The sequence below is a fragment of the Squalius cephalus genome, assembly GCF_949319135.1.
Source record: "Squalius cephalus genome assembly, chromosome: 23".
Lineage (NCBI taxonomy): Eukaryota > Metazoa > Chordata > Actinopteri > Cypriniformes > Leuciscidae > Squalius > Squalius cephalus.
This window is the reverse complement of record NC_137144.1, coordinates 5,618,090-5,636,685: the sequence shown is the minus strand read 5'-3', so window position 1 is coordinate 5,636,685 and position 18,596 is coordinate 5,618,090. Positions and strand designations below refer to the sequence as shown.

The window sequence follows — 18,596 nt, the reverse complement described above, 5'->3', positions numbered from 1 at the left end:
TATGGGCCAATTTCGGGTCTTCTGGCTCTCGTCTGGTAAGGCATTGGCATTTTTCTGGCAGCTTTCTGGCATGCTTTTGGCAAAACTGTTTGGGCCGGTTTTGGCCCTGCATTCCGCGCGGTATGTTTGCCAAAACTAAGAACAGTGTTTGGGCCATAAAAGGCCCGGAACAATTTTGCTATCTGGGTATTGAATGAACTGGGCTAAGCTAAGTGCTAACAAAGTTTCGCCGCAAGACAGAGCGATTTAGTGCACGCACTGAGACGAGAGAGGTATGTATCAACTCGTCTTAGTTAAGGGAATAACAGTTTAATATGAAAAAACGGTGGAGTATCCCTTTAAGAGGGACTGAGGAAATGTGTTTCCAGTGGAAATCCAGCAAAAAATAATTATAATAATTATTATAAGCAGGTATTAATTTATAAGAACTTCTAGTTAGTCATTTTAAATGAAGTAAACCCACAAGAAGCAGTTTGGGTAACAGGATAGTACAAGTCTGAAGGACGCTACTCTAAAAGATTAACTGTAAGTTACTTGAAATGTTTCTGCTTTTTGGATACAAGACTCACAAGAATGGAATGGACACCCAAAATAAAGATTTTTAGCACTTAAAATAAATAAAATATACAATAATATAAGCTCTTCGTTTGAGAAGATGGGTGGCTCTAAAAAGAGCCTTTGGGGTAGTTGAAGTCAGACACGCCTCACTTCGAGCTGGTGTATTTGGTGACGGCCTTTGTGCCCTCGGACACGGCGTGTTTGGCCAGCTCTCCGGGCAGCAGCAGACGCACGGCGGTCTGGATCTCTCTAGAAGTGATGGTGGAGCGCTTGTTGTAGTGCGCGAGGCGAGACGACTCACCGGCGATGCGCTCGAAGATGTCGTTGACGAAGGAGTTCATGATGCCCATCGCCTTGGAGGAGATGCCGGTGTCAGGATGAACCTGCTTCAGGACTTTGTACACATAGATAGCGTAACTCTCCTTCCTGGACTTTCTGCGCTTCTTTCCTCCCTTACCGGCGGTCTTGGTGACGGCCTTCTTTGAGCCCTTCTTGGGCGCGGACTTTGCTGGTTCAGGCATGATGATACGAGATCAGAAGACGGACAAAGTTATGTTTCCTTTTGTGTGATGCAGAGGTATTTATTCACTGTCCTATGCTAATTTTCAAAGCGATACGAGAATTCTCTGATTGTCTGTTTTCATAGGCCAAACCCATAAACTCGTAGTTCATTGGATAACTCAAAGCATCATGAGAGAAAAGAGAGCCAATCATATCAGAGAACCAATAATAGTCCCGCCCACCACTCCATGTTTGAATGTCCTTTGTTTCGTTTCAGGCTTTTTTTTTTTTTTTTTGTGGTTCAACACAAATATTGTGCATAATTGTCATTTTAAACCCATTTATAGACTAAAAGAGTGAGTTTGGAAGGAAAGAGACCAATATTGGTCAGACACCAATGATTTATCCTCGGAGCTTCATTGATTTTTAAACGAGACCAATAATGGTCAGATATTGGTGAACTAAACCACATGAATAGTAAATAAAAGCCCATTTGCTAAACCATTTTGCTTGTTTTATAATTAATACATGGTTAACGTGGTCAATTGACTCTTTATGTGGCAGAGTGTGTGGCTCTTAAAAGAGCCGTTGGGTTTGTGTGGTTTCTCCTGGTTTCAGGCGTTTATCCGCCGAAGCCGTACAGGGTGCGTCCCTGTCTCTTCAGCGCGTACACAACATCCATGGCGGTGACGGTCTTTCTCTTGGCGTGCTCGGTGTAGGTGACGGCATCGCGGATCACGTTCTCCAGGAACACCTTCAACACTCCGCGGGTCTCCTCGTAGATCAGACCGGAGATGCGCTTGACGCCGCCGCGGCGAGCTAGACGACGAATGGCGGGTTTGGTGATTCCCTGGATGTTATCACGCAAAACTTTACGGTGACGCTTAGCGCCTCCTTTCCCGAGTCCTTTACCGCCTTTGCCTCTTCCAGACATGTTTCACTATGATTTCCTGAGTCGATCAAAGAAAGACAATGAATAAATGTTTGTGTGTGTTACAAGGAAGCCTTTTACATTCGCTTACAGGACCTGACAGAAACCAGTGCTGCGTCACATGACACACACCCCTCCCCCAAAATATAGCTAGAGCACATGTGATTTAATCCCAACCCTGACCTTTGTTTCATATTAAAATTCAGGTTTCATAAAATGTATTTCACAAAGATCATAATAAACAGTAGTACTGGTTTATAATGAAAAGTGATGTTCTACAAGGTCACCACAGTAAATGAAGAGGGACACAAGATGACATATCACAATATTAAAGTTAAATTATTAAATAATAGAGTGGCACATATCTGTTATCTTCTGTTTATGCCTGTGTGTGTTTGCACATGTATATATTAAGTGTATATTTGCCCTTTTAGTAATGGGAATTTAGAAAACACAAACAATGGAGAAAGACAAAATTACTGTATTAAAACTGCAAAGCTAAAATGCAGGATTATGTTTGATACTCTTTCACTACTTTACTGACTACATTTTAACCCTTAAAGGGAAGTGGAAAATGAGTGGACAATCATAAGCAAATCATCCTTTCATGTCACTTTTATATAATATAGACTTTCATCTAGAGTTTTTGATATATTTCATATATTTAGATATATGTTGATATATGTCATGAGTTGTATCTCCTAGGATAAGTTTTTTATTTAAAAAAGGAAAAAAAGTCATCATTATTTCTGTTTTATGTGATGCTAAATTTTCTGCATTCATTTATATATATATATATATAGAGAGAGAGAGAGAGAGAGAGAGAGAGAGAGAGAGAGAGAGAGAGAGCCTAAGTCCCTCCCCTTCCGGTCGACCACCATGGGACCTTATTTCGGAAAAATATTGTATGGGAGTCAATGGCGAGAGACAACAAATATTTTGATCTCGTTTGAATTGTGCCCTGATTTACACATATGATGTTTGTCAATTTAAAAGATACATTTTAAAGTCAAGAAAGTCGCAGCTTGATGTAAAACTGCTGAGGTATAAGACTGTGAAAATACGTAATTACAAAGACTACAAACCCAGAAGGCGCACATGCGACGTCATACCTTTTCTCTCAATGAATGAAGCTAACTTTACTGAAGCTAACGTCTGTCATTTTTTCTATAGTCTTACATTATAATCGTAACGTTACGCCGTCATGCCTGAGTGTTTTGAGCCAGAATACACACATACGAGCAACGGATCTTGTGACGTACATAGTGCGAGACGAGAGATGTAGTTCATTGAGCGATTTTCACATAAAACTAAACGTTACTCTTCTGTTTTATGACAAACTGCGACTTTCTTGACTTTCATAATTACCTTTTAAATTGACAAACATCATATGTGTAGTTCAGGGCACAGTTCAGACGGAATAAAAAGATAAGTTATCTCTCGCCATTGACTTCCATACATATTTTTTCCGAAATAAGGTCCCATGAGCCGGAAGCGGAGGGGCGGGACTTAGGCTCTCTATTATATATATGGGTATTTCCCAGAATTCGGGCCTATTTCTGTCCACAGGGTGTAATTCTATTAAAAACGAATTAAATCTAATATATTTTAGCACCACTAATTAGTATAAACAAAAACCACCCTAGACTTTTTTTATGGCTGCTCTTACTAATTATTTTAACACATTTTATTGGTGTTTTGTGGTACATTATCTGTGTTCTGGTGTTGTCCGCCACCAGAGTTTTCTCATGTCGTGCCATATCTCAAACATTATTTATCACAAATTAATAAAAAGAAATATGCATATAAATTAAATGTTACCTGAACTAATAAACTACATGCACAGATTAAGCATATATATGCATTTTGTACTTTATTTTGCTTCATTTCTACCTGTCCCATGGTTTAGCCGTCATTACCAACACGCTCTGCATAAAGGCACTTTCCTACTTTTTTTCATCAAAAGTTTATTTGGTAGCCATGGTAACCTAATATCATAGTGGAGCACATGGATTTCAAGCTGCAAGACTGATGCCTTGATGTCCAGAAAAGTAAGTAAATCTACTCTTTATTCTTTGAGTTGGGCATGTACACTTATTATTCGTCATTACCATATGTGTTGTATTTCTGTATTTTTAAACATTTTTGGATTATTTTTATCACTTTAATAGTTAAAATGGTGTACATTACATGTAGAAAGCTAGCTACACTTGCTTAGTCATCATCTTTGCTAGTAAGGCTAGTTTTTTGACAAAAATGTCATTACCAGCACAGTCATTACCAGCACATTACAGCTTGTGCTGGTAATGACAGGTTGTGGTGGTGATGACGGCAGATACATTAAACATACTGTTCTTTAAAGAATTTATGTTGAATACGTTATCTTAAATGAATGAATATACATTTACCAATTAAAAAGTCACTATATTTTAAATTAAGAAATGATTTGTTTTTAAAATACTAAATTAATTCATTATAATTGTTGTGTTTAGGTGTGACATGGCTCCAAAAGCAGCTGCCCAAAGGTCCAAATCATACAGAAAACGTCTAAAAGATAAGGGAGCTGGTGGGAGAGGAGACCAGGGTGGAGCCGGAGAGCCGACGAGACAGGCCAGACTTGGCGACGCAGATGGCTCTGGCGACTGAAGCGCAGGCGGGGATCCAGAAGGCCACGGTGGAGCCGGAGGGACCGAGGACCAAGGTGGAGCTGGAGGGAGAGAGGAGCTCAACGGAGCCAGAGGGACCAATGGACGAGGCAAAGCCAGAGGAGGGTAGTACCGAGGCGAGGGCAGGGCAAGGAACGACCAAGACGGAACCGGGGGGACGAGGGAGCCCGGCGGAGCTTGTGGACTGATGGGCCATAGCGGAGATGAGGGAGGCAGGAGCCACGGCGGAGCCAATGGTCCGATAGGCCACAGCGGAGTCTGGGTCGAGGGTCCACCGACCCTGATGGAGTGGGAGACCCACAGCGACTCCACCTCCCCGAAGGTTGTTAGAGGAGCAGAAGGGCTGACTGGCAGTGGTGGAAGAAGGGTTGAGAGGAGGCAGATGGGAGGAGGTGGGAGAGGGAGGCTGGGTGGGAATTCAGATTCAGGCTCGGGGACAGAAGATTCAGACTCAACCGGACTGACGTGAAGCGTCTCTGGCTCGGCGGGCACGACGTGAACAGTCTCTGGCTCGGGGGGCTCGACGTGAAGATCAGGCTGGCCAGGCATGACGTGAAGATTCTCAGGCTCAGTAGACATGACGTGAAGATTCTCAGGCTTGGCAGGACTGGCCTCTGGAAGGGCGGTCTCGGTTAGACTAGATCCAGGAAGGGCGGTCTCGGCGGGACGAGACTCTGGACGGGTGGTCTCGGAGGGATGAAACTCTGGACTGGGCGTGGCCGCAGCCATCTTGGCTGAGGGCTCAGATGGTGAGGCGGTGGCCTTCTTGGCTTAGGGTTCAGACGGCGAGGCGGCGGCCATCTTGGCTGAGGGCTCAGACGGTGAGGTGATGGCCTTCTTGGCTGAGGGCTCAGGCGGCGAGGCGGCGGCCATCTTGGCTGAGGGCTCAGGCGGTGAGGCGGCGGCCATCTTGGCTGAGGGCTCAGACGGTGAGGTGATGGCCTTCTTGGCTGAGGGCTCAGGCGGCGAGGCGGCGGCCATCTTGGCTGAGGGCTCAGGCGGTGAGGCGGCGGCCATCTTGGCTGAGGGCTCAGACGGTGAGGTGATGGCCTTCTTGGCTGAGGGCTCAGGCGGCGAGGCGGCGGCCATCTTGGCTGAGGGCTCAGGCGGTGAGGCGGCGGCCATCTTGGCTGAGGGCTCAGACGGTGAGGCGATGGCCTTCTTAGCTGAGGGCTCTGGCGGCGAGGCGGAGGCCATCTTGGCTGAGGGCTCAGACGGTGAGGCGATGGCCTTCTTAGCTGAGGGCTCTGGCGGCGAGGCGGCGGCCATCTTGGCTGAGGGCTCAGACGGTGAGGCGTGAGGATTCCCTGGCTCTGGCTGTGTCCCTGATCGAAGCCTGACACTTTTCAGACACCGGAGGACAGTTTCCCTCCAGTTCAGTCCCGTGGTGTCGGAGAGATCAATGGGACGGTTGAAAGTGGCCCCGATCAGGAACAAGGTACTCAGGGTCTAGTCGTCGAGCAGGCTGGTAAATGCAAGACGACAGAAGTTCATTGTGAAACTCAAAAAATCAGTGCTCTCCTGAGCCACCGAAATAAACTGAGCTCCATCATCCATTTTGGAGGTCCGTAGTTCTGTCACGGTGTGGTGCAAGCAGAAGATGAGGAGACAAAAGTTCCAATACAAACTTTTACTTATAATAATATCCAATGGGTACAGACAGGCAGAAGGTTACACACACCAAAATAGGACTAATAGGACTAACACAAACAGAACACAACTGTGACAACCTGTTCTTAACTGCCCTCCTGTTTCATGTTTTTTTTTTTTATTCAACATGGCTATGAAATGATTAAATAGTCTGTTTAGACTATAATTATACTGAACCAATCCTGTTCACAAGGAACACAGTTCATGTTTGGTCTTCCATAATCAGATTAAACTATGTTTTGATGTTTAAACAGATTACTAGCTGTTTTTTTTGTTGTTGTTGTTGTTGGTCTGAAGTCACTTAGGCTCTTAAAGGGATACTCCACTTTTTTTGGAAATAGGCTCATTTTACAACTCCCCCAGAGTTAAACTGTTGAGTTTTACCTTTTTCGAATCCATTCAGCCAATCTCCGGGTCTGGCGGTACCACTTTTAGCATAGCTTAGCATAGAGCATTGAATATCTCTCATTCCTGCGTAATAGTCAAGAAACTTTGCTGCCGTACCATGGGTCCAGCGGGCGTAATGATATGACGCAGCACCTGAAAATAGTCGACCCTATAGTCTACCGAGCTGGGGACTATTTTCAGGCGCTGAGTCATATCATTACGCCTGCTGGACTCATGGTATGGCAGCAAAGTTTCTTGATTATTACGCAGGAATGAGAGTATAGTTCCTAGCCATATCAGCCTAGAAAATCGCAACTTTTAATTTTCCGTCAGTCTTAGTACACAATGTAAATACAGAAGAGTCAAGTTTTAAATAGGAAAAATATCGAAACTCTTTGGTCATTTTTTTAAGAGAGATGCTAATGGTCTTGTCCGATTCAATGATCTATGCTAAGCTATGCTAAAAGTGGTACCGCCAGACCCGGAGTTCGGCTGAATGGATTCAAAAACGGTAAAACTCAACTGTTTAACTCTGGGGGAGTTGTAAAATTAGCCTACTTCCAAAAAAGTGGAGTATCCCTTTAAATTACAATAGCTTATGATCAGTGATTTGTCATCACCGCAACAAACTGTCATTACCAGAACTGCAGTGTCATCACCATCACCATACATATTTTTGCCAATAAATTATGTATAAATTACAAAAACATCCTAAAATGATATATTTCTGACAATGTTGGACAGTCTAAATGATCACTGTATTAAAAAGTTTTGATATATGGCATTCACTTAAAATAAGCTTATATTCCAAGCCAGGGTAGATTGATGAATCAGAAATTTAGATACTTAAATGACTATAATTCATCTTACAAGTAAAAATCAACAATCCCATTAAGTTCAAGATAAAATAGATTGTTATGTGAAACCACAAAATGTTTTAAAAGCACTGATTTATCATTTAAGTTTTATTTTTTACATATATTCGATGATGTGATGGTAATGACACATTTACTTGACATAGTTAAGAAAATGGCAAAAAATCATAAATTCCCTTATCTTATGGTCTCAACCAACCTCATAACGTCGCTCCTGACTTAAGAACTGATAATTTGATGTATACCAATTAGTCAAATTTGGAATTTTAATTTTCAAAATTGCAGCAACCCAATTTGGCCCTTAATCTGAGAAATGCCCATATATTGCTTATAATTGCTACATTTCACATTTCAACATGTAGTTGAATAGAATAGCATCAGTTTAACATGTGATTACTAACATTTGTGCAATTTTAAAACTCAAATTACATTGATTATGGAATATTGTGGATTAACCTTTTTTTCTTACCCAAATCTGGCAACGTATGTTTCAAAATGTGCTAAATCATTATTTATTTATTTTTCAGCATCTTTAGACAATGTTCACAATTAAAATTAGCAGCTTATTGCTTATTTTACAGAAGAAAAGTAGATTCATTTTAATCTTAATTCTGCAGAACTACTTTCCGCAAAATCTGAATGTCCAGCACCATGAAAAACAGAACATTTGAACCAAGTGATATGAACCACATACTCAAAAGAGACTTAATTATGATGATAATAGTCAGGGTTGGGCAAAGATACATTAACATGTATTTAAAAAAAAAATACAAAATACACTACAAAATACAGCAGCCACACCATGTATCAAAATAAACTACTGTATTTTCTATTTAAAAAAAAAAAAAAAAAAAAAAAAGGTTTTACAAGGGAGAATGAAATTTCTTCACAAACCGTCCATCAATTGGCCTATTTGATCTATCCCGTCACCATTACACTGACTCAGTTGATTAAGTAAACAATGTTTGATAGCAACAGCTTTTCACTGCCCGAGTCATGCAATAAATCTATCATTTGCAACCAGTTAACAGATAAATATTCACATATCCCCGTGATCTCCCAGATGAAGTTTTAAAGTAACCAACAGTTTAATGTTAAACAGTTTGCGAATGACACATAATTGTATCCTTATTTAGTTACTTGGTGTTTGGTAACGAATGGCCTACTTTGCATCAGCAACACTGACTCAGTGGGCCCTATCATACACCTGGTGTTCTTTGCTAGTTTCAGTCCGATGCAGTTATCATTTTCACGTCCTGCGCCATGTTGTTTAAATAGCAAATGCATCTGTGCGCCCATTTGTGCCCCATGGGCTGCTGATCTGAAAACCAGGTCGTGGGCGGAGCATGAGCAATATTACATCATATTGCTCAGAAAATCCAAATAGCCTGATTAATGAGAGTGCTTAGACTTTTTGAGGATAAAAAAAAAGGAGTGAATGGATTTTTTTTTTCATTGTATGGTGGTTGTCCACACACTGCAAAGACACATTCATATGCAAACACCTAATGAAAGTTAATTTTGCATCCAATGACCCCTTTAAGGTAGGCTATTCAACCCAGGCTTTACACGATCACAGATTAGGCCCCGATATACTCACGGCAAAGTTCTTTTTCGTTCTTTGTTTAAGTAAAACGATGTTCGAAATACGTGAGCAGCGGCTATAGCCTACTGTTAGAGAACATCTGACTCCACCCACACTGCTGAGAGCAATGGTACGATAAGTAAATGTGCTGCTCGCTTTCCTCTCTCAATAATAAAAAAGTAAGAAAACAGCAGACAGATTTTGAGGAGACATATGAGGAGATTGAACAAACTGATCAAAACAACATAAAATATAAACCATATATGGTTTGAGAGACTTTTTGATTCAAACCCATATTAATTACATCCCTACGTTGTTTTTGATTGAAAGGAGTGAAAACAGACAATTAACTGGCATAGAATCCTGCTGTACATAAAGCAAGGTTGATTTGATATTTTTTCTATGTTGATTCAATGTTCAATAACTGATTTAATTAAGGTTGAAATAATATTGATTGTATGTCCATCTTTATTGATTTTTCAATGTTGAAATATCATTATTTAAAGGTGCAAACCTGATGAAAAATCAATGTTAAATTTCAACATTGATTCAATGTTGATTCAGTGTTGGTCTGCTATCTGGGCTTGGATTTGATCTGACGAAGGCAAAATAAACATTTCCTCTCGCGTATTTTATTCTCCAATGAAAGCTCAGAACCTCTGCTTGGTGTTCACTTTGTTTTGACTGCGCCAAACTATTTTACCACTCCAGTTTTGAACAAAATGTAAGAGAAGAAAACACACGCATGAGGGGCTCGTGGACGCGCACAGAGGCCGAGCGGCCAGGTTGAGTCTATAAGGTTCTCATGTGTTATTTAAGAGTGCAGCGCCGCTCGAACGCGCCACTCATTGCTGAAAACAGAGACAGAGTTTGAAAGACTGTTTATCCGACCAGAGAGAAATGTCAGAAACCGCCCCAGCACCCGCTGCTGCCGCCCCGGCTAAAGCGCCCAAGAAGAAGTCTGCTGCGAAAGCCAAGAAAGCAGGTCCAGGCGTCGGCGAGCTCATCGTCAAAGCTGTGTCCGCATCCAAGGAGAGGAGCGGCGTGTCCCTCGCCGCGCTGAAGAAAGCGCTCGCTGCCAGCGGCTACGACGTGGAGAAGAACAACTCCCGCGTCAAGATCGCCATCAAGAGCCTGGTGACCAAAGGCACACTGGTGCAGGTCAAGGGGACCGGCGCCTCGGGCTCATTCAAGCTCAACAAGCAGCAAGCCGAGACCAAGAAGAAACCGGCCAAGAAAGCGGCTCCCAAAGCGAAGAAGCCCGCGGCCAAGAAACCCGCTGCTGCCAAGAAGCCCAAGAGCGTTGCGGCTAAGAAGCCCGCCGCCAAGAAATCGCCCAAGAAGGCCAAGAAACCCGCAGCCAAACCCGCAAAGAAGGCGACGAAGAGCCCAAAGAAGGCGACGAAGAGCCCAAAGAAGGCAAAGCCAACAGTCGCTAAGAAAGCAGTCAAGAGCCCTAAAAAAGCTAAAGCTGCTAAACCTAAGGCGGCAAAACCTAAAGCCGCCAAGCCTAAAAAGGCAGCGCCGAAAAAGAAATAAAGTCCAGTGTTTATTCCTCAACGGCTCTTTTAAGAGCCACCCACTAATTCTGAATAAGAGCAAAACTCGTTTATATCAATGATTTGTGTTAAATTTTAAAGCAAGTATCTGATGTGAGTTTGACTTGGACTCATGCAATCTGAACAAACAAGTCAAAACACGAGTTTTGAAGGAAAAAAAGTAATGTTATCCATTATTTGTACGTAAATGTATTGTAAATGGCTAACAAAGCTGAAGATGGTTCAGACAGTGATTGGGTCAATGACGTGATGGGTGATTTTTTGTCCAAAGGCCTTAATAATAATACATAACAGATATAACATCAAAAGTATGTAAGGTAGTACAACTTGATCTATTTTATTGAATTCAAAAGGTTTTAAGTATATTTTACTACATATAAAGGTATTTTAAAGATTCTGAAGTATCAAAAAGTCATTTGGTTTAACCGTCCGAAGGCCAATACAGCCATTTCATTTGTGATTAAAATATCTTAAAATTTAATACATTTATATATATATATTTTTTTTAATTCTGGCATGATTTTATAACACTATATATCAACATAGTGCAAAATTGTATTAACATTATGTGTAGAAGTCATTTCTTTGTTAAGAGAATGTCCTTCTCTTTGTTTCTTTATTTCTTTGTTCTTTGAATGTCCTAAAAATAATTTAATTGATGTCATTCGGAGTAACCAATATAAAGGCATCATTTTGGATAAAGTCATGTGGTCAATATCATGTGACAGGATGTGATATCATTCAGAAACCTGCAAAGGACCACAAAGTAACTAACTCACTCTTAACTATTTAAAAAGTTAAAGTTTTCACTTGCTTATAAGCATGTCCCGAAATATCAGGTCATTCGGTACAACCGCTATAAAACATGGAAAATGTTGTAATATTTTTAAAACTTGTACTAAATATAAAATGCTTGATTGTCTTTTTGCTAGCCAGCTAACTAGCTAGCTAGTTAGATATCAGCCTGTTAGCATTGTTTGAAAATATTGTCATCCGGTAATACCGAAAATGTGGTTATACCGAATGACCTACTGGTTGTACCGAATGACAGCAACGTATGTAGGTCATATTTGTACATATCTAGAATAAATAAATACAACATTTTATTAATAGGAAATGTGCAGAGTATATTATTACATAATTTTTACAGAATTTTACTTTTGCAGATGCCTTTATCAAATAAGGAAAAAGCAGCTTGTTACTGGGAAAGGATCAAAGCTGATCCTGTTAAAAAAGAAGAGATACTACCTAAAGAAGAGAAAAGTATAATTTGTTTTTATTATTTATATTATTTAATTATTATTATTACTATTATTATAATACTATAGTAGTAATTGCATCATAACATTGTTACAATGCATACAATCGGCTCTATTTTGCATTTAGTAACTAAAGAAAACTTGAGTGATTAACAGGAACACCTGCCAATATTATATTATTATTATTATTAGTAGTAGTAGTAGTAGTTGTATAGTTATATTTTTGTTTTTAATTACCAAAGAAGAAAACTCAGTAGCAAAAAAGAACACCTGTCAATTAATGAACGAGGTCTTTGAAAGGAACAAAAGGATAAAGAAAAAAGGAGTCTTATATGGATGAGGGCAAAACAGGCAGAGAGAGAAGTTGAGGGCGATAAACAATATACTGAACCTGAACCTCGAGTCTTTAAATGTGACACCTGACATCCCAGTGGATGACTGGGATGATTTTACTGTACAACAGGAACCACCCAAAGGTGGATCAGGCCCAGACAAAATCTTCTACTTTATAGAAGATGTGCATACAACCATTAGTGAGCCAGAACCTCTAAATTCATGGTCCTCAAGATTATTATCCAAAGACTGGATGACTTTCATGAATATATAGCATCTAACAATCTAATCTAATCTAAATTTTTAACAATTTAAACATCAGTTCCAAGAACAATTAAATTCTTCAATGTTTTATTACTTTATATCATTAACAATATGAGCTGTATGTAAATTATGTTTGTTCAAACAACAATGAAACCAAGCTTAGTTCTGGCAGGTCACGTTAGTCAATCATCAATGACTCTCATCTGACGACGTCGCCTATCACTGTATTCATATATAAGCTCCTTCAGTATTATCAGCAGCTATTGCGTTTCTCAGGAGCTAATTACCCTCCTCCATCCCCAGCTCCACCTCTCGCCCAGTCAGTATGACATTCTGATTCCCATTTGAATCAGACTAAATTCTCAAATTATGTTGTACATTAAAATCTTGAATTAATTATATCTGCATACATTCATGTTGGTTCTGTTCTGTTTACCCTAAGGGGGGGTTATTGCTGCTCTTATCTATGCTAGGCTGCATGGATCATGGCATTGATGCGCAGGGAGTTCTTGCCCAGAACGGAACATTAGTTTGCCCGGCAATCCAAACTATATGCTAATTGTCAATTGTATTTGATGATAGTGGCCCTGACAGAAATTGTTTCATGTTTGATGTACTTTTTTTCATTAATATTATATTAAAAATCAAATGTGCATTTGTAACTATTTTTGTCTGTGTATTGTCTTAAATATTCATAATGTCAAGGGCAGCAGACATAGTCATTCGGTATAACCAGCCTTGGTCATTCAGTAAAACTGATATACAGTAAATATTTAAATAGAATAATATTGTTTTTAATAACTAACGGAACTACAATAATACAAATATAAAGCAGATTAGGCTTTTTTTTTTCTAAATTTCCCCTTTTCTCGTTTCCCTGTGCAATGTTTTACTTGAATATGTAGGAGGGTTTAGAGTAGTCCAATAGAATGATTCAATTTATGAGATCAGTGATAATGTTATTTTATATTTCTTCCGTGGTACACACTATATACTATCTCAACATCAATGTCAAATCAGGTTTTTTCATGAATAATTATCTGCAAATTAATGATTTCAAATATATTCATGATTAAACCGAATGACTTTTTTGGTGACAAATTTTGTCCATCTTGTAAAAAATGACATAAGCAGTCTTAATTGATTGTACAAACCACATAATCTCATTGTTAACATTTAATGAAACTAAAAAAATGGTTTCAAAATTAATTATATCTTCATTTAATTTTTTACACTTTTAAAAACCTTATTCATCAATGACCCGATCACAGTGTAAATAGGATGCTGTACAACACAGTACAGATAGAATATATACACACAACTTGTGTGTATATCTGTACTGCTGCAACACTATGCTGGAGAATTGTGACAATACAAACGACCCACATCCAAAAATATGGGCAGTGATTAAACTCCAATATTACAATAGGAACAATATACTGTACAGTATCAGACGGTCAATGTGCCCAGACAGTGTGGATGTGAAAGGCGCAGCACTTTTGCAAGAAACAGCGTACAATATCCATTTTTGTAAATGGATATTGTTATTTATATATATATAAATGGTTTCATCTCTTCTGTCTTAAATGTAATTAATACTTGTGTATAGTAATTCCAGCCAGAAAGGGGGTTGGGCTTTGGAGGGAAGTTCAGTGATTGGTTTGAATCTTTACAGTCTCTAAACCAATGGGCGACTGGCACTCTCGTTTAAATACAGTGTGTGGAGACACGTGAACTTCATTAATTCTTTCAACTGTATTTAATTGAACTGAAAATGAGTGGTAGAGGCAAAACCGGCGGTAAAACCAGAGCCAAGGCTAAGACTCGCTCCTCCAGGGCGGGACTGCAGTTCCCTGTCGGCCGTGTTCACAGACTTCTGCGCAAAGGAAACTACGCCGAGCGCGTCGGTGCCGGAGCTCCTGTTTATCTGGCGGCGGTGCTCGAGTACCTCACCGCTGAGATCCTGGAGCTGGCTGGAAACGCCGCTCGGGACAACAAGAAGACCCGCATCATCCCCCGTCACCTGCAGCTGGCGGTGCGCAACGATGAGGAGCTCAACAAACTTCTGGGCCGAGTGACCATCGCTCAGGGCGGCGTGCTGCCCAACATCCAGGCCGTGCTGCTGCCCAAGAAGACCGAGAAACCCGCCAAATCCAAATAAACAGATTGAAGACTGGGTTACTGAAACAACGGCTCTTTTAAGAGCCACCCATTTTATCTGACAACGAGCGCTTTTCTTTGTTTATATTTATAAACCGCATAAACCCTTTTGGTTGGGGGAAAAATTACCCACCAAATGGCTATTGTATGATTGTCTACTTCGACAATTAACCTTACAGTTGATGTTGTGCATGTTGTAAGCACATCATGACCCCCTAAATGTGTTTACCACCCAACCCATCTCCCCTAATCTTAAAATAAGTTTGTCTGCCAAGCTCTGATAATGAATACTTTAATAAGTTATCCAAAATAAAAAAGTAACATACATATTGGCTTCATGGGAACTGAAATTGGTCGATGTTACTCTGGGTCTTTTCTCTTTAGTAGCAGGGCTGATCTACTGATCCTTCATTTCACGAGGAGGATGGAAACCCTTGTCTGTCTCGCTGCAGTGCTTTTATACTGTAATGTGATTTTGTTCTAACCCGAGATCTGCACAAGCACTGGGAATTAAGGCGAGTATTTCAGAACAAATAAATACAATATTGTGAGTATAAAGGCGGGCAAAGTAGTCAACGGAACAAAGCATCTCGAGCGGGAAACACTCCGCTTGTTTGAAAAGAGGAAACGCGCAGTCATTGGCTGGCACTCATGCGCAGACATCACGTAATAGCCAATCAGAAGGCCTGCATCATCGCGTCACTATGAGCTCGTGGCGGTTCAAAGCTTTAAAAGCGGGTGTTTAACGTAGAGCAGCATTTCCAGCGCAAGCAGGACAGAGAGAAAGACCGCAGCAATGGCAAGAACCAAGCAGACCGCTCGTAAATCCACCGGTGGTAAAGCCCCGAGGAAGTAGCTCGCTACTAAAGCCGCCCGTAAGAGCGCTCCGGCCACCGGCGGCGTCAAGAAGCCTCACCGCTACCGGCCCGGGACTGTGGCTCTGCGGGAGATCCGCCGCTACCAGAAGTCCACCGAGCTGCTGATCCGCAAACTGCCCTTCCAGCGGCTGGTGAGAGAAATCGCTCAGGACTTCAAGACGGACCTGCGCTTCCAGAGCTCCGCTGTCATGGCCCTGCAGGAGTCCAGCGAGGCTTATTTGGTCGGTCTGTTTGAGGACACCAACCTGTGCGCCATCCACGCCAAGAGGGTCACCATCATGCCCAAAGATATTCAGCTGGCCCGCCGCATTCGCGGAGAGCGCGCTTAAACCCGCGTCTGCGTCAACCCACAACGGCTCTTTTAAGAGCCACCAAAACTGCAAAAAACGAGATAATTTTCACATTACCTTTGAGTACAAAGTTGTATTCGTTATGCCTCGTTTCCACTGAGCAGTCCGGTACGGTACGGTTCGGGTCGGGTCTGTTAACCATGATCTGGCTAGCGTTTCCACTGCCAACAGTACCCTTACTTGATAGGCGTGGTGTTTCGATCAACGTCATTTTCGCTCGAAGAAGAACATAGTAAACTACAATGGATGACATGCAGCAGATCTTGTTCTTGCTCCTCGACATGTTTGTCACAAGACAAGCGCTGACATTAGGCTTTTCTCAATATCAAGTACGCAAAGTTTGTACACGCCATGTGCGACTCCTACATGCAAATGGTACAGCGCGTTCTTAAAGCGTCGCTCTGCTACTCCGGTTATCTCTGTTAACTTGCTCTGTACATTTTAAGCAACAATAAAACGAAATCTGTTATAAAACACCACTCTGCCTCTTTTCGTTTTCATTTAAATAAATTAAACATTATAGGGACACAAATGTGGTTCATGCGGAACGCATATTGATTATTCACTGCACGTTATACGTTATTCTATTTATAACAAAACGAAATTTAAAACACAACCCTAACGTTACCTCTTTTCGTTTAAATAAAAAAAAATTAAACATATTCCAGGCAATATATGCGTTTGTACAAATGTTGCAATAAACATCAGTGATAATCTTGCAATAAAAAAATGACAAGAAACCATATTTCTTTTTGTAAAATTTCAGTTTTATCAATAATAGCCTATATAAAAGTTTAAGTAAAAGGTACAAGAAGCTATACAATAAGAAATAAAGCAAACAATTCAGTCAAATATCCAAATGCAGCGCTCTAGTCTAACATTACAAGTAAAGTTAAATACAAATAGCCTATGAAACTAAACTTAGGCCTCAGCCAAAACGATTGACAGGGAACTCAAACGATTGACAGGGAACTCACGAGAGCAAAGATCGCCCGTTAGGTCTACACGAGACGAATTATATCTCATGTTTAACCCAAGCGTGCCGCACAAGCCCTGAAAAGTGAAGCCAAAACGTCTCGATCGCCCCCCGGTGACTGGTCCTAGTATAGGTCATAAGCCCCGCCTCCCCGTGTTATTCAATGGGACGTGAGACCAACTAAACAATTAAATTACACTTCAAATATATTTTTTCCAAAGGTAGTTTCTTTCATTTGCTGTCGTTTTTATCACGCTGATGTAAGTTCAAGTGCCTGTTTCAAAAATAAGTTGTTTTTTAGTTAGTTACGTGATGCGGTGGTGTAAGGTCATGATTGACAGCTGTGATTGACAGGTTCTCTGAGCGAAGTAGTCACTGAAGCACCAACGGACATTTTTTCGGGATCTTCGGAGGACTGAGGAGATTGCAGGGGCGGTTCTAGAGGCGGGGCCACAGGGGCCCTGGCCCCTGCTGAAATCTGATTGGCCCCTGATTGGCCCCCGTTCCTAGGGGTGAGGGAAAAATCGATTGTTAGATGCATCGCGATGCGGACGTGGACGATTCTGAATCGATTCACAAATGTCAAAAATCGATTTTCTAAAATATATATATATATATTTCCTAATAACGTAATATTGACGGAACGCAAAAGGCGGAACTCTAAAGCGGACGTGCAGTGCGCGGACAGTCTGTGGCGCGCACATAACAGAGACGCATATGATAGCTCAGCACCAAATTTGAACGGCACCCTCTTCGTTAAAAGCTAACGTATGGAAAATTGGCTATTTCATTGTGACCTATTTTGTATGAGAGCTGCTTTCTGTATTGTTTAGTTTTCACATCAATATGCTGTAAACCGATCTGTTACGTTATACTGCCCTGCATTATGTGCAATGCCAGTCACAAAAAGTTACACTTTGACTGGATAGCCTACTGCAGATGTTCATTCACTTTTTTTGTATAAGCTGTTTTTTATTGTGGTATACAGCAAACATTTCAAGTCATAACTCTTTATTATTTAGTTGTGTATAAGAGCGGCTTTGTATGTTAGCCTACTAATTATTCAGAATATGCGCAAGTCCACAAGCATTATGTTTGTATGATAGCTGCTGGTACATCGTTCTATATTTTTGAACGAAAACTGTTTGTGAATTTGCAACAGCAAAGTGTTTTTTGTCTGAAGGATTATATTGCTCATTGGAAATAACAGGAGGATGTTGGTTAGAACGGGCTGTAGTCAACCAAAGAAATGCTTAGTCGACCAAAGTCATGTCCTGCGCAACGATTAGTCGACTAAAAAAAAAAAAAAAAAAGACACGATGTTTTTTAACTGCAAAGTGAGGAGCTCATCTGTAGGTATAGTGACAGTCACAATCGCGCACCTGACCACACCACACGCTACAAAAAATATAACTGCTAAAACTGCCAAATAATGAAAAAACCTAACAAAAGCTCTCATTTATACAGGCTGTAACTATATTCTTCTTTACTTTCAAAGCTATGGGTTAACTTTTGTCCAGCCGATCTAGGCGTTTTAAAACAAACACACAAAAAACTCAAATAGCCTAAAAAACAATCCTAATAATAGGCTGTAGGCTATAGAAGGAAGGCCTATAGGTTTATTTTCGTTTTGTTTTGTAATAAATAAGAAGCAAATACGGTAT

At 40.8% G+C, this 18,596-nt stretch overlaps 5 protein-coding genes and 1 pseudogene across 6 annotated transcripts in view; 4 read left to right on the top strand and 2 right to left on the bottom strand.

The window, feature by feature from the left end:
• Positions 1–18,596, top strand: part of LOC307151409 (histone H4) — a 116,687-nt gene that overhangs the window by 17,207 nt on the left and 80,884 nt on the right. The window lies entirely within an intron of this gene.
• LOC307151403 (histone H2B) lies at positions 705–1,125 on the bottom strand (the record flags this gene model as incomplete). Its single annotated transcript, XM_079859406.1, has 1 exon — positions 705–1,125. Exon 1 carries the CDS (start codon positions 1,077–1,079, stop codon positions 705–707), a length of 375 nt encoding a protein of 124 aa, XP_079715532.1. The 5' UTR covers positions 1,080–1,125.
• LOC307151415 (histone H4) lies at positions 1,628–1,993 on the bottom strand (the record flags this gene model as incomplete). The annotated part of the gene is made up of 1 exon (XM_079859418.1): positions 1,628–1,993. One exon carries the CDS (start codon positions 1,991–1,993, stop codon positions 1,682–1,684), a length of 312 nt encoding a protein of 103 aa, XP_079715544.1. The 3' UTR covers positions 1,628–1,681.
• On the top strand, positions 10,054–10,692 carry LOC307151389 (histone H1-like; the record flags this gene model as incomplete). The annotated part of the gene is made up of 1 exon (XM_079859389.1): positions 10,054–10,692. One exon carries the CDS (start codon positions 10,054–10,056, stop codon positions 10,690–10,692), a length of 639 nt encoding a protein of 212 aa, XP_079715515.1.
• LOC307151900 (histone H2A-like) lies at positions 14,332–14,968 on the top strand. The gene has a single exon (XM_079860148.1). The coding sequence runs from the start codon at positions 14,343–14,345 to the stop codon at positions 14,727–14,729; it is 387 nt and encodes a 128-aa protein (XP_079716274.1). The 5' UTR covers positions 14,332–14,342; the 3' UTR covers positions 14,730–14,968.
• LOC307151859 (histone H3.2-like) lies at positions 15,525–15,954 on the top strand (annotated as a pseudogene). Its single transcript has one exon. The product of its transcript is annotated as a histone H3.2-like (transcript).